This window comes from Podarcis vaucheri, assembly GCF_965113315.1.
Source record: "Podarcis vaucheri genome assembly, chromosome: 16".
In the NCBI taxonomy this organism is placed as follows: domain Eukaryota; kingdom Metazoa; phylum Chordata; class Lepidosauria; order Squamata; family Lacertidae; genus Podarcis; species Podarcis vaucheri.
Genome location: NC_138754.1, coordinates 3952499 through 3963592, shown reverse-complemented (window position 1 = coordinate 3963592; position 11094 = coordinate 3952499). Strand labels below are relative to the sequence as shown.

The window sequence follows — 11094 nt, the reverse complement described above, 5'->3', positions numbered from 1 at the left end:
AAGCGAGAGGAACGACTGGAATTCAAGGGAACCCCCAGAGCTAATAAAACCCTCCCCCTCGGCCACCAGGAGGTACAGAGAGGGCAGCTCAGAGGCTCAGCACCAAGGGCAATGCTTTCGATACAAGCTGCTGCCGGTGTTTCTAAGAGGCGAGCTTGCCTTTGTCGCACCGGCTATTGTCAAGGCCTCAGGAAACAGGAAAGTGAGTGCCTCCTGTCAATTTGCACGCAGGGTCCTTCAGCAACTGGGACCATTTGGTGGGGGGGGAGGGAACGTCTTGTGGATCTGCTCCTGTTTTCTGTCTCCGGCCCCCCGAGAAACTGGGCTGCATACATCAGCATTCCCACCCCGTTCCAGAGAAGGCTGGCACCCTGACAATAAGGCTGCCTCGCCCTCCTAAAAAGGGCCAGGTTTGGTTCGGTGCTTTAGGTCACTTGCTGGCGGCTTATAAAAAGGGCTTCCGGTAACAAAAATATCTCTCTCTGAACGGCTAGGGAGATTATAAAAAAGGCATTTATTTTATGGCTGTGTGTGTTTAAAGCCCTGTTCTGAAAGGGGGGAAAGCGAGGACAACGGACAGGAGAGGGGGTAGGGGGGTTGACTGTGAACTGTCCCCCACCAAAGGACTTTTGTCCAGAGTTTCTTTGGAGGGAGGGGTGTGGCTTCCTTCTCTCCCCTTTCTCCCAGGCAAGCTTTAATCCTTTAGATTTTCCTATTTTAAGAAAGTAAGCGAAAGGGAGACCTGAAGGGTTACGAGGTGCTGACCGTCTCCACCGCGACGTCGGTCGGGAGTTCCAGGTCCACCGTGGAGCTGACGGCTTCCTCCTCCGACATGGTGGCGGAGCTGACCGCCTGGCCCTCGCCGTCGTCCTCCGCGACCCCTTCCGTCCCGTTGGCCTGTTGCCTGTCCATGGCTTCCAGCTTCTGCCGGTACCCCTCGGCCTCCAGCTCCTTCTTCATCAGCCGGCTGCGGTACTCCTGAGCGCGGCGGTTGGCTTCCTGCAGCTGCTGCTGCAAAATCTCCCTCTCCTATGGGGGGGGAAGCAGACCCATGTCTTTGTCAGGAGGGGCGGCTCAGGGCAGCTGCAGAGAGGGCTTCCTCCAAAGAGGGGGGTGGGTGGTGGATCAGGGCTGGGCTAAAAATCCCAGTTTACTGCTGGGGGAAAGCAAGGTTCTAGACCTCGTGAACTGCAGAGGGAAAAAGCACAGAGGCCCCGTCCATCTTCCCTCTGCAAAGGGATGGAATATTCCGCACAAGTAAAATCTTTCTGGCAAAAAGGGAGAACTACTTGTGCTTAAGAGTGTCGGACTAGGACCAGGGAGAGACCAGGGTTCAAATCCTGCCACTTGCCCATGAAGCTCCTTGGGCCGGCCGCTGCCTCTCAGCCTAACCTATCTCACAGGGCTATTGTGAGAATAAAGAAGAAGAGTTTGGATTTGATATCCCGCTTTATCACTACCTGAAGGAGTCTCAAAGTGGCTAACAATCTCCTTTTCCCTTCCTCCTCCACAACAAACACTCTGTGAGGTGAGTGGGGCTGAGAGACTCCAGAGAAGTGTGACTAGCCCAAGGTCACCCAGCAGCTGCAGGTGGAGGAGCGGAGACGTGAACCCGGTTCCCCAGATTACGCCATGTTGAGTTTCTTGGGAGGGAAAATGATGGGATATGATTGCAACACAATAACAACAGTCGTAGCTTGGAAGTCAAATGGAATCCATTCCGGAAGTCCATTTGATTTCCAAAACGTTCGAAAACCAAATCACAGCTTCCGATTGGCTGCAGGAAGCTCCTGCAGCCAATCAGAAGCCACAGAAGCCCTGTGGGACGTTTGGCTTCCAAAAGAAGATTCGCAAACCAGAACAATCACTTCCAGGTTTCAATTGCTCGGGAGCCAAAACGTCCGGGTTCCAAGGTACCACTGTAAAAGAAAAATTTCTCGCCATTCTAGGACATGGGCGCCCAAAAGGCATTGGGTTCCCCCCCCCCCCACTTTACCTTGCTTTCTTCCAGGTCATCTGCAACTTCCTCTACCTTGATCCTCTTGGCAGGGGGCTCCTCCTCCTCCTCCTCTACTATGTGGTGATCGCTGTCACTTTGCTCCTCGATGACGGTCTCTTCTGCGACCTGACCAGCAGGCACTGTGAGGACTGCAAGGGGGGGGGGGAGAGAGAGACACAGGGAATTCTGGTGAGGGGAGGAAAGCACGCAGTGCTGCTCAGGGGTTGGAAACTCCAGTTTTTAGAACGGGAGCCATTCCAGCCTCAACTAACTGCAGTTCACGTTCATCCCTTTACAGTTGGTTCATCTTCAGTTCATAGCTCAATTCAATTTCTTTAATACTGTATTTAAATTGCTGTAACTCCCCTTGGTACCTGAGACTGAAGTGTGGCATGCTAATAAAAATAATAACAGTATTATTGTTTCAATTGTTTTATACAGGGCTGCCATACGCCCGGATTTTGCCGGACATTTCTGGGATTTCAAAGGCAGAATTGACATCTGGCTTTGTCCTGGATCTTAGACAACTCAATTGAAAAATCGCAAGGTGTTTTTGGCATGTTTGTAAAAAAAAACACCTCAACAACTTTGGGGTTTGTCTTTAAAAGGCTCGTCAACTTTGGGGTTTTCCAAACAGCAACCCTATTTCATACCCACGGTCTTCAGCCAAGTTCCTTCGGATGGGTGGCCCCACGCAGTTGGGACTGTGGAAGGGGAAGGTGGGGCAGAGATGGGGTCTGGCTTGCCAGGCCAAAAAGATACCATGCAGGCCCTTGACAACCTGTTGCCTTCCAGACAGGGATGCCCTCCAAAGGCCAGGGACGGGTGATCACAGTCCAAAATCCCTGCAGTGCAGCAATGACAGCTAAGGAAGTCCTGACTGGCGGCCACCCAACTTCTGCTTAAAAACCTACAGGGAAGGAGAGTCCATCACCTTCCGAGATCCACTGTCAAACAGCTCTTGCTGTCAGAAAGTTCTTCTTAATGTTTGGTTGGCATCTCCTTGTCCTATGAAGCTGCTGCTTAGGATCCTCCACTCCAGAGCAACAGAAGAACAAACCTGCTTGTCTTCTCCAGGAATTTGAAGGTGGCTCTCATAACACCTCCCAGATGTAGTCAAGTGTCCAGCCACACTGGAAGGGCCAGAGCTGTGTCCCCCGCACTCTCTGCTCTTCTGTTTGATGCTGGCTGAAGGAGCAGCTTGCACCTCTCCCCTGGAGTCGTTTCCCCCCCCCCCTTACCTTGCTGCCCATTCTGCATCGTCACAATGAAGGGCTGGCCGAGGGCCCCACTGGGAAGGGCCGCCTGGAGATTGCCCAGGTGGACGCCGTCGGTCATGATCGTGATAATCCGCCGGCCCCCGCCACCGACCACGTGCTGGAGGGGGGAACTGGCAGAGCTGGAGTCCACTGTTTCCTCAGACGCTGCAAAAAAAGAGAGAGAGAGAAAGAAGTCAAAGGCAAGAGCTCAGCCGCTTCTGTTTCTTTTTAAAAAATTTAACCAGGGAGGAAAGAGCTTAAATCACAGCTTTGGGGGCCACCTGGACAAACACAGCGCTTACGAACTGGAGCCACAAAGAAAATGAACAAATGAGGTCTAGCAACCACACGCAGCTGCGGTTTTCACGTTTGTTGGAATGGGCTCGAGAAACTCAAAATGAGGTTTCTAGACCTCATGGCAGCACAGAGAACGGAAGGGTTTCTTGCTCCCTTTTTTGTGTAGGGGCATGGCCGTTTTCTTAACACAGAGACCTTGAATGGCCTAACTCAGCACTGGCGGGACCTGAGGCCTGCCGGATGCTCGCCCCTGACTTATTTGTCCTGCTGGTGGGGGGCAGGCAGTTTCCCTCTCCCTGCTTTAAAATGCACTTTGGAGGGATTGGAGGGGGAGTAACACTACTAGCTCTTTGTTTCCACATATGTGTCTGTGTGTGTATAAGGCTTGTGAGGATCCGAACAGGGATGGGGAGTTTGTTGCTATCCAGATGTTGCTGCGTCTACAACCTCTGGCCTTGCTGGCTGCTGGGGGTTGGAGTCAGCATCTGAAGAGTCGCTGGCTCCTCATCCTACCCCTAAATATTTCAGAAGTGTGTCTTTGCGGCAGGTCTCTCAGGGGTTAAGCAGTGGGTACCAGGCAGCCCTGCTAGCCTTGAGGCTTGCATTTTGTTAAACTGGAAATATTAATTCATGTTGTAATTTTGTTCGTTTACCTTATGATGCAATTGTTTCTTTGTTTATTGGTCTTGTTTATAGGATTCTGTAACTTTTTCTGTATTGCTTTTCTGTTTATTTTTATTGCTAGCATTCGTTAAAGAGCACGCTACTGTAGCTAACTAGTTTGTTTTTATAATGCCCACCAGGTTACTGGGGGAAGTCCAGCGAGCTAAGCCAATCCGCCCCCCCTCCCTGCTTATGATCTGGATGGACAGGAGGGTGCTGGAGAGGGAGCAGACATGACCTGCTTTTTCCCATCAGAGTTGAGACAGCCTGCATAGGGACAATGCCCAAAGTCTTTCCACCCGTCCACCCATCCCTGGCGACTAATACCCAGATTCCTTTCGACCTACCGGGGGCTCTGTTTGAGTTGGAAAGTGGGCCGGAGGCTTCAGCGATGGCTGCCAGCGTGGCGAGGACTGAGGTTGTTGAGTTTGGAAACTGCACCGTGGAAATGTGGGAATCGCCTGCCCGGGAGGGTGGAAGAGGGAACAAAGGATGTTAACAGAGACATCCCAGAATGGCAGACACGCGCAGAGGCGGTTTCACTATCCTGTGTTGACACGGCAAGAGGGGAGGAAGTGGGTGCGGCCGTTGCCAGAGTCTTACCTGAGGTTGTTTTTGTGCCTGCCGAGGAGACGATGCTGGCCAGACTCATCATGTCCCCTGAAGCCAAAATAAACGGCTGGCCCACGGTGACGGAGCCTGGGACCGGGTTCACTCTCTCGGGGTTGGTGTTGACCTGGTTTTGCATTGCTTCCTGAGGAAGAGAACGATGCCATGATTCAGGCAGATGTTCGTCCCTAAACGCTTGCCCCAAAACAGCCTTCCAGTTGCCACATCCACCCGCCTCTTTGCAAGCCCATTGCTGGAGAATTCTTGGTCCAGAAAGTGCCATTCTTGCGGCACAACTCCTGACAGGAGCAAGACCCTCTCAGCGTGTTACACTTCAGGCTCAGAGATCTGCACTGGGTGCCGATTTGTTACCCAGCCAAACTCAATGGGGAATCACCTTGCACCATATGTGCCTACTCAACTGCTTTCACACTTGCAAGGAATCAATCTTTCAGCGTTGCAGCACTGCTCATTGACATTAGGAAAATGCCTTCACCATACAGTCACCGTTCGACTGCCGGAACCGTTCAAAAACCAAGGTGCGGCTTCCAATTGGCTTCCGAAAATAGTTTGAAAACTAGAACACTCACTTCCGGTTTTTGATAGTTCGGGACCCAAAACGTACAAGTACCAAGACATTCGGCAACCAAAGTACAACTGTACTCTTTGCAACATCTGCTTAAAACATATTTCATTTACGTACACACACTCAGACACGCCATCTTATTACGTACGCCTGCTTTTAAAACTTCCGGTTTTATTTCTATTTTGATGAACTGGACATCCATTAGTTTTGAACCTTTGGTTCTATCAGTATTTTTAATGAATGTTTTATACTGTTTTATGCAAACTGCTAAAAAAATCTTGCCAAACATGTAGATTAAACTACTGCCTTGGGTCAAAAGAAATTAAACTTTCAAGGCTTGTCGGCATATTCTGCTTCAGCTGTGAGATGGGAGAAAGGCACCAGAAATCTAAAAGAGGCAGTGTTATTTTTAGGTGCCAGTCCTTCGGGTCTAAAAGAGATAAACGCCAGTATTTGTAACCACAAGCATAGCATTATCCTAGACCCAGATAAGAGTGTTGGGCCAGGCTCTCCTAAGGCCTCTACCTGCTCCTCTACTCACCCCTTTCCCTCACTGTCTGATGTGCTCCTTTCGTGGCGAGGGTGCTTGGATTGTGGGACACCCTCACAGAAGGAACTCACTCAGCTCCTTTGCCAATGGAGGTTCAGACAGAAAGTTATAATAATAATGATAATAATAATAATAATAATAATAATAAAAGCACTGCTGTTTTGGAGGGCGTTTGGGATATTTAATATCCTTTTAGGTCCTCATTAAGATACGGTTTATCAGGGCTGGTGTTCTGTTGGGAACAAAAAGGCAGCGTTTCTCTCCCACCTGAAGTATCAACAAGGTCTCTGGGTTGTTCTTGTCCAGCGCGATGTCAAAGGCAGACTTGTCAAACTTGCTGAAGGCGTGCACGTTGGCCCCGTACTTGACCAGCAGCTCAACGACGTCGCGGTGGTTGTGCTCCGTCGCCCAGTGCAACGCCGTCATCTTCAGCATGTCCTTGGCGTTCACGTCGGCACCGTTCTGATGAGCAGGGGAAAGAGAAACAGCAGCTATGGGTCAAAGCCAATTTCAAGAGGAGCATGGGAACGCTGCTCCCCGGCCGTGCAAAGAAATCAAACTGCCCACACCATCAAGGATGCTCCAAGGAAGTGCTTTTCAGCTCTCTATGCTGGCGCAAATGCTACTCTAGCCACAGTCGAGACAACAGGAATACAACTATGCTAGTCTGTCCCAATGTACCAACAAGACCGGGCATAGGCAACCTTCGGCCCTCCAGATGTTTTGGCCTACAACTCCCATGATCCCTAGCTAACAGGACCAGTGGTCAGGGATGATGGGAATTGTAGTCCAAAACATCTGGAGGGCCAAAGGTTGCCTATGCCTAACAAGACACTATGACAAGAGCAAGATGTGGGTAAACGAATCAGTGAAGGTTCAGCAGATGAGAGGGAATGGAGGATAATTTCTTATTACTGCTTCTATGGGTGAAAACAGATGGTGGGCTTTAGGTTCTGCTGTTATTCCCAACCTGACACCTGGTTGCTTAACCTTCACCGTTGCTCAGGTCTTTTTAAAGCCACCCCCGTTACAACAGAACCTCGCTTACCCTGATGAGGAGCTCCACGATGTGCGAGTGCCCGTCAGCGGCCGCCATGTGCAGCGGCGTCCTGTCCACTTTGGTCCGTGCGTCTCTGCTCACTCCCGCTCGGAGCAGGACTTCCGCCGTGGAATAGTGGCCATGCTGAGCTGCCAGGTGAAGAGGGGATGTTCCCAGCTGCCGGACGAGTGAACACGAAAACGTTACCACCCTTTTACCGCATAGTCCACCATCCCTGACTATGCTCCACGATGAACGGGCTCGTCTATGGCTCTGCGGACGCTCCCCTTGTATTCAAGGCGACACGCAATCTCCGTGACTCAGGAGGCATGCAGGGACTTTGTGCCTTGTGGACAGGGGAGTGGGGGACAAATGGCTTCAGCTGACCATGCAGTCTTCTATAACAAGTGTGTAGGGAACCTATGCCCCTCCAGATGTCAATCGCTTCCAGCGCCCATCATGCCCCTTCAGCACAGCCAATGGGCAGGTACACTGATGGGAGCTGGGAGTCCAACACTGTCTGAGAGGTTGCAAATCTGGGTTCCTCTGAAACTGGTGCAGACAGAGTTGCATAGAGTAGACATAATATACTGTTCACAAATCCACAATTATTTATTTCAGCAGATGTGTTAGTATGAGCATATAAACCCTTAAAAGGTTTGGGACCCAAGTACCTAATAGAGCGCCATCCCCAGTACAAAATGCCCCAGACCCTACGATCAGCAGGTGAAGCCTTGTTGATGCTGCCGCCACTGGGAGCTGCCTGGTTGGCACTGACCCATTACAGGGCCTTTTCAGTAGTGGCTCCCCGGTTGTGGAATGCTTTCCCTAGCAAAGTGCACCTGTCTCCATCATCATTAACTTCCAGGAGCAATCTGAAAACTCGCCCAGGAATTTGGTGGCTGAGGAATACAGAGAGGCCCTCAAGATCATCAGATGCACAAATGTTTTATATTGTAGTTGCCTTTAGAGTGTTCCTAAATTCCTAACTGTACTTGCTTTTAGATGCTTTTAATTGTAATTGTTTTCAGAACTGCTTTCGAATGTTTTGCTTTGTTGTTAAATTGTATTCAGTGGTTCCTTGGTTCTCGAACAGCTTAGTTGATGAACAAATCGGCTCCCGAACGCTGCAAACCCGGAAGTAAATGTTTCGGTTTGTGAACGTTTTTCAGAAGCCAAACGTCCGACGCAGCTTCCGATGGAGTGCAGGAAGCTCCTGCAGCCAATCGGAAACCACACCTTGGTTTTCTAATGGTTTTGGGAGTCGAACGGACTCCCGGAACAGATTAAGTTCGAGAACCAAGTTACTACTGTATCTGCTTGCTCCCGGGGCTCCTTCGGGACAAACCGCAGGATATAAATTCAATAAATTAAAAAATAGACCATAGCTCTATAGTACATAAGAAACAAGCAAGTAGGATTTGAGCAGCACATCCCGCTCCACTCCCATGGAATTCAGCAGCTGGTACAGTGGTTCCTCGGGTTAAGAACTTAATTCGTTCTGGAGGTCCGTTCTTAACCTGAAACTGTTCTTAACCTGAAGCACCACTTTAGCTAATGGGGCCTCCTGCTGCTGCCGCGCCGCCGCCATGTGATTTCTGTTCTCATCCTGAAGCAAAGATCTTAACCAGAGGTACTATTTCTGGGTTAGTGCAGTCCGTAACCTGAAGCGTCTGTAACCCAAGGTACCACTGTATTTAGAAACACTGTGTGCAAGCGGAGCAAAGCCATCGTGACCAGTAGCCATGAATTTGTTGCTGTGATCCCAGCAAAAGAACCTTTCCCCCCATTTCCCTCTCCCGTCCCCCGCAATATTGTTGCCCTCCATACACACCCAGTCCGTAGTGAAAGGCGCCCCGTTTGCCATCAACGTCCTGACTTCGTCATCTTGGCCTTTGCGAGCCGCTTCCAGCAGCCTCTTCCCCAGGTCCACCAGGGACATCTTGATACATGGGAACAGATGGTTTCAAAAATCTGGAGTTTGCGAGAGAGAGCAGAGGATACAGTACGGTTCAAGGAGAGGACATCAAACTCCACAAGGCTATAATTTAGCATTTTAAAAGGCATGACAATTATTAAATGCTCCAGCCCCTCCTATAACCACTTGCCAGGAGCACAGTGCAACAGGTAAGACCTTAAGCGCTGGTTCACAATACAGCAAGGCCAATTCTTTACAGCAGGGAGTGAGAAACCTGCAGCCTTCCCAATGTCCTTGGACTTCATCTCCCATCATCCCTTGCCACTGGCCTAGCTGGCTGCCAGGAGGCGAGTCCTTGATTTCGCTGCGACAGGGCAAACAAACCCCCTAGAAACTTTTACGTGAAAGATACACATGGTATCTTTGCAAACCGTTCAGAGGCTTCCTTGCAATCAGTGGCGTAGCGTGGGTTGTCAGCACCCGGGGCAAGGCAAGTAATTTGCGCCCCCTAACCCGTGGATTTTAGCAGGGGGCAGAGAGCTGCGAGTGCGAGCGCCCCCCCCAGATGTTGCGCCTGGTGCGCCCCCCCCTGTACCCCCCATGCTACGCCACTGCTTGCAATCAAGACTTGTCGAACAGAACAGAAATAATGAATGTGAACAGGCACACGTGTATACGCATATTTAAAATAAACACGTAAAGGTAAAGATGTAAAAATGGATTGTTAACAGGTGAGAATCCAAAGTTAAAATATATTATGTTAAAGGACTAAGATAAAAACAAAGAGGGAAGGAAATTCGTACACATACGAAGGGGTATGTACAAATATTAAAACGGGGGGGGGGGGGGAGAGAGAAGCGAACGCTAATATTTCATTGAAATGCACATGGCATCCACCCACAGAGGCAGGCATGTTCCCCCGCACCAAGAAACGATAAGATAAAGGGGGAGGGGAGGCCTCCTCCTCCCTCTGGATCCCCAGCAAAGGCAGGGCCTGAAAATGGGGTTACAGGGAGAAGTGTGCTTGTTTGTTGTATTTCCACTCAAATGTATTGGCAAGACCCCACGGCTCTCCTGTCCTTTTTTAGCATCCTGTTTCTGTCCCTATATATATGTGTGTGTGTGTGTGTTACATTTTAGATATTGCATTATATATACATACACACACACATATATATGTGTGTGTGTCTTCTGCCCCTATATATATATGTGTGTGTGTGTGTGTATTACATTTTAGATATTACATTATACAGACACACACATATATGTGTGTGTGTGTGTGCGCGCGCGCACACACACACACGTCCGTCATTATACGGCAAAGGGCTTCGAGGTCTCTCTTGGGAATGAAGCCAAATTAAATCCATAATCCTTGATACCCATTTTTTTTTTGGGGGGGGGGGGGAGAAAACCACTCCCATCCCTCCACTTACAGGTCTTCCTGCCCCAAAGAGTCTTCTGCAACCTTGAAAACTAGCAAACCCATTAGGGGAAAAGCTTCCCTTAGTTTAAAGCGGTTTTCAAAAAACACACACACACACACAAATATTTGTGGCCTCTTTTCTGTGGGGCAGGATCTGCTTTGCTGAGTGCGGTTGTTTCTATTACTTTATTGCCATTGCTCCCAGCATTTATCTGTATGTTTCTATACAGGCTTCATTAAAAGAAGAAGAGGAAGAGGAAGAATCAAAGAATTTGTGTGTTTGTTGATTCCTGCATGAAACCCAGCGTTATTTCTAAGGCTGCCCTTTCTTCCGAGGAGCTCGAGGCGGCGGACGTGGCGCTTTCCCTCCTTTATTTCTCTCTCTTTCTTCTTCACAACAGCCCTGCGAGGTCGTCTCTTTCCTTCCTTTCTTTTTCTTTCTTTCTTTCTTTTCTTTTCTTTCTTTCTCTCTCTCTCGGGCCTCCGCCGCCTCATCCCCTCACGCCAACTGCCCCCCCCATAAAGCCAACCGGCTTCCCACCCCCCAACAACCACGACCCCTCCCCACCCCCTTCCCCCCCCCTCTCACTCACCCCCTCAGAGGCGTCTGGGGTTCGCTTCTTCTCCTCTCCTAACTTCCTACCGGCATCTTTCCTTTTTTCCAAAAAAAAAAAAGCCCTTAGCCTTTTTTAAAAATATAGGTTATTATTATCATCATGGGAAAATATATATATATATATATATAATTGGT

The 11094-nt window shown here is 49.7% G+C and overlaps 1 protein-coding gene across 1 annotated transcript; it reads right to left on the bottom strand.

The window, feature by feature from the left end:
• Positions 1 to 495: 495 nt before the first annotated feature.
• Positions 496 to 11094, bottom strand: GABPB2 (GA binding protein transcription factor subunit beta 2). Its single transcript, XM_082202348.1, has 9 exons — positions 10937 to 11094; positions 8837 to 8976; positions 7012 to 7179; positions 6231 to 6425; positions 4822 to 4972; positions 4566 to 4679; positions 3241 to 3423; positions 1997 to 2148; positions 496 to 1029 (listed from the first exon to the last, which is right to left on the bottom strand). Exons 2-9 carry the CDS (start codon positions 8942 to 8944, stop codon positions 751 to 753), a joined length of 1350 nt encoding a protein of 449 aa, XP_082058474.1. The 5' UTR covers positions 8945 to 8976; positions 10937 to 11094; the 3' UTR covers positions 496 to 750.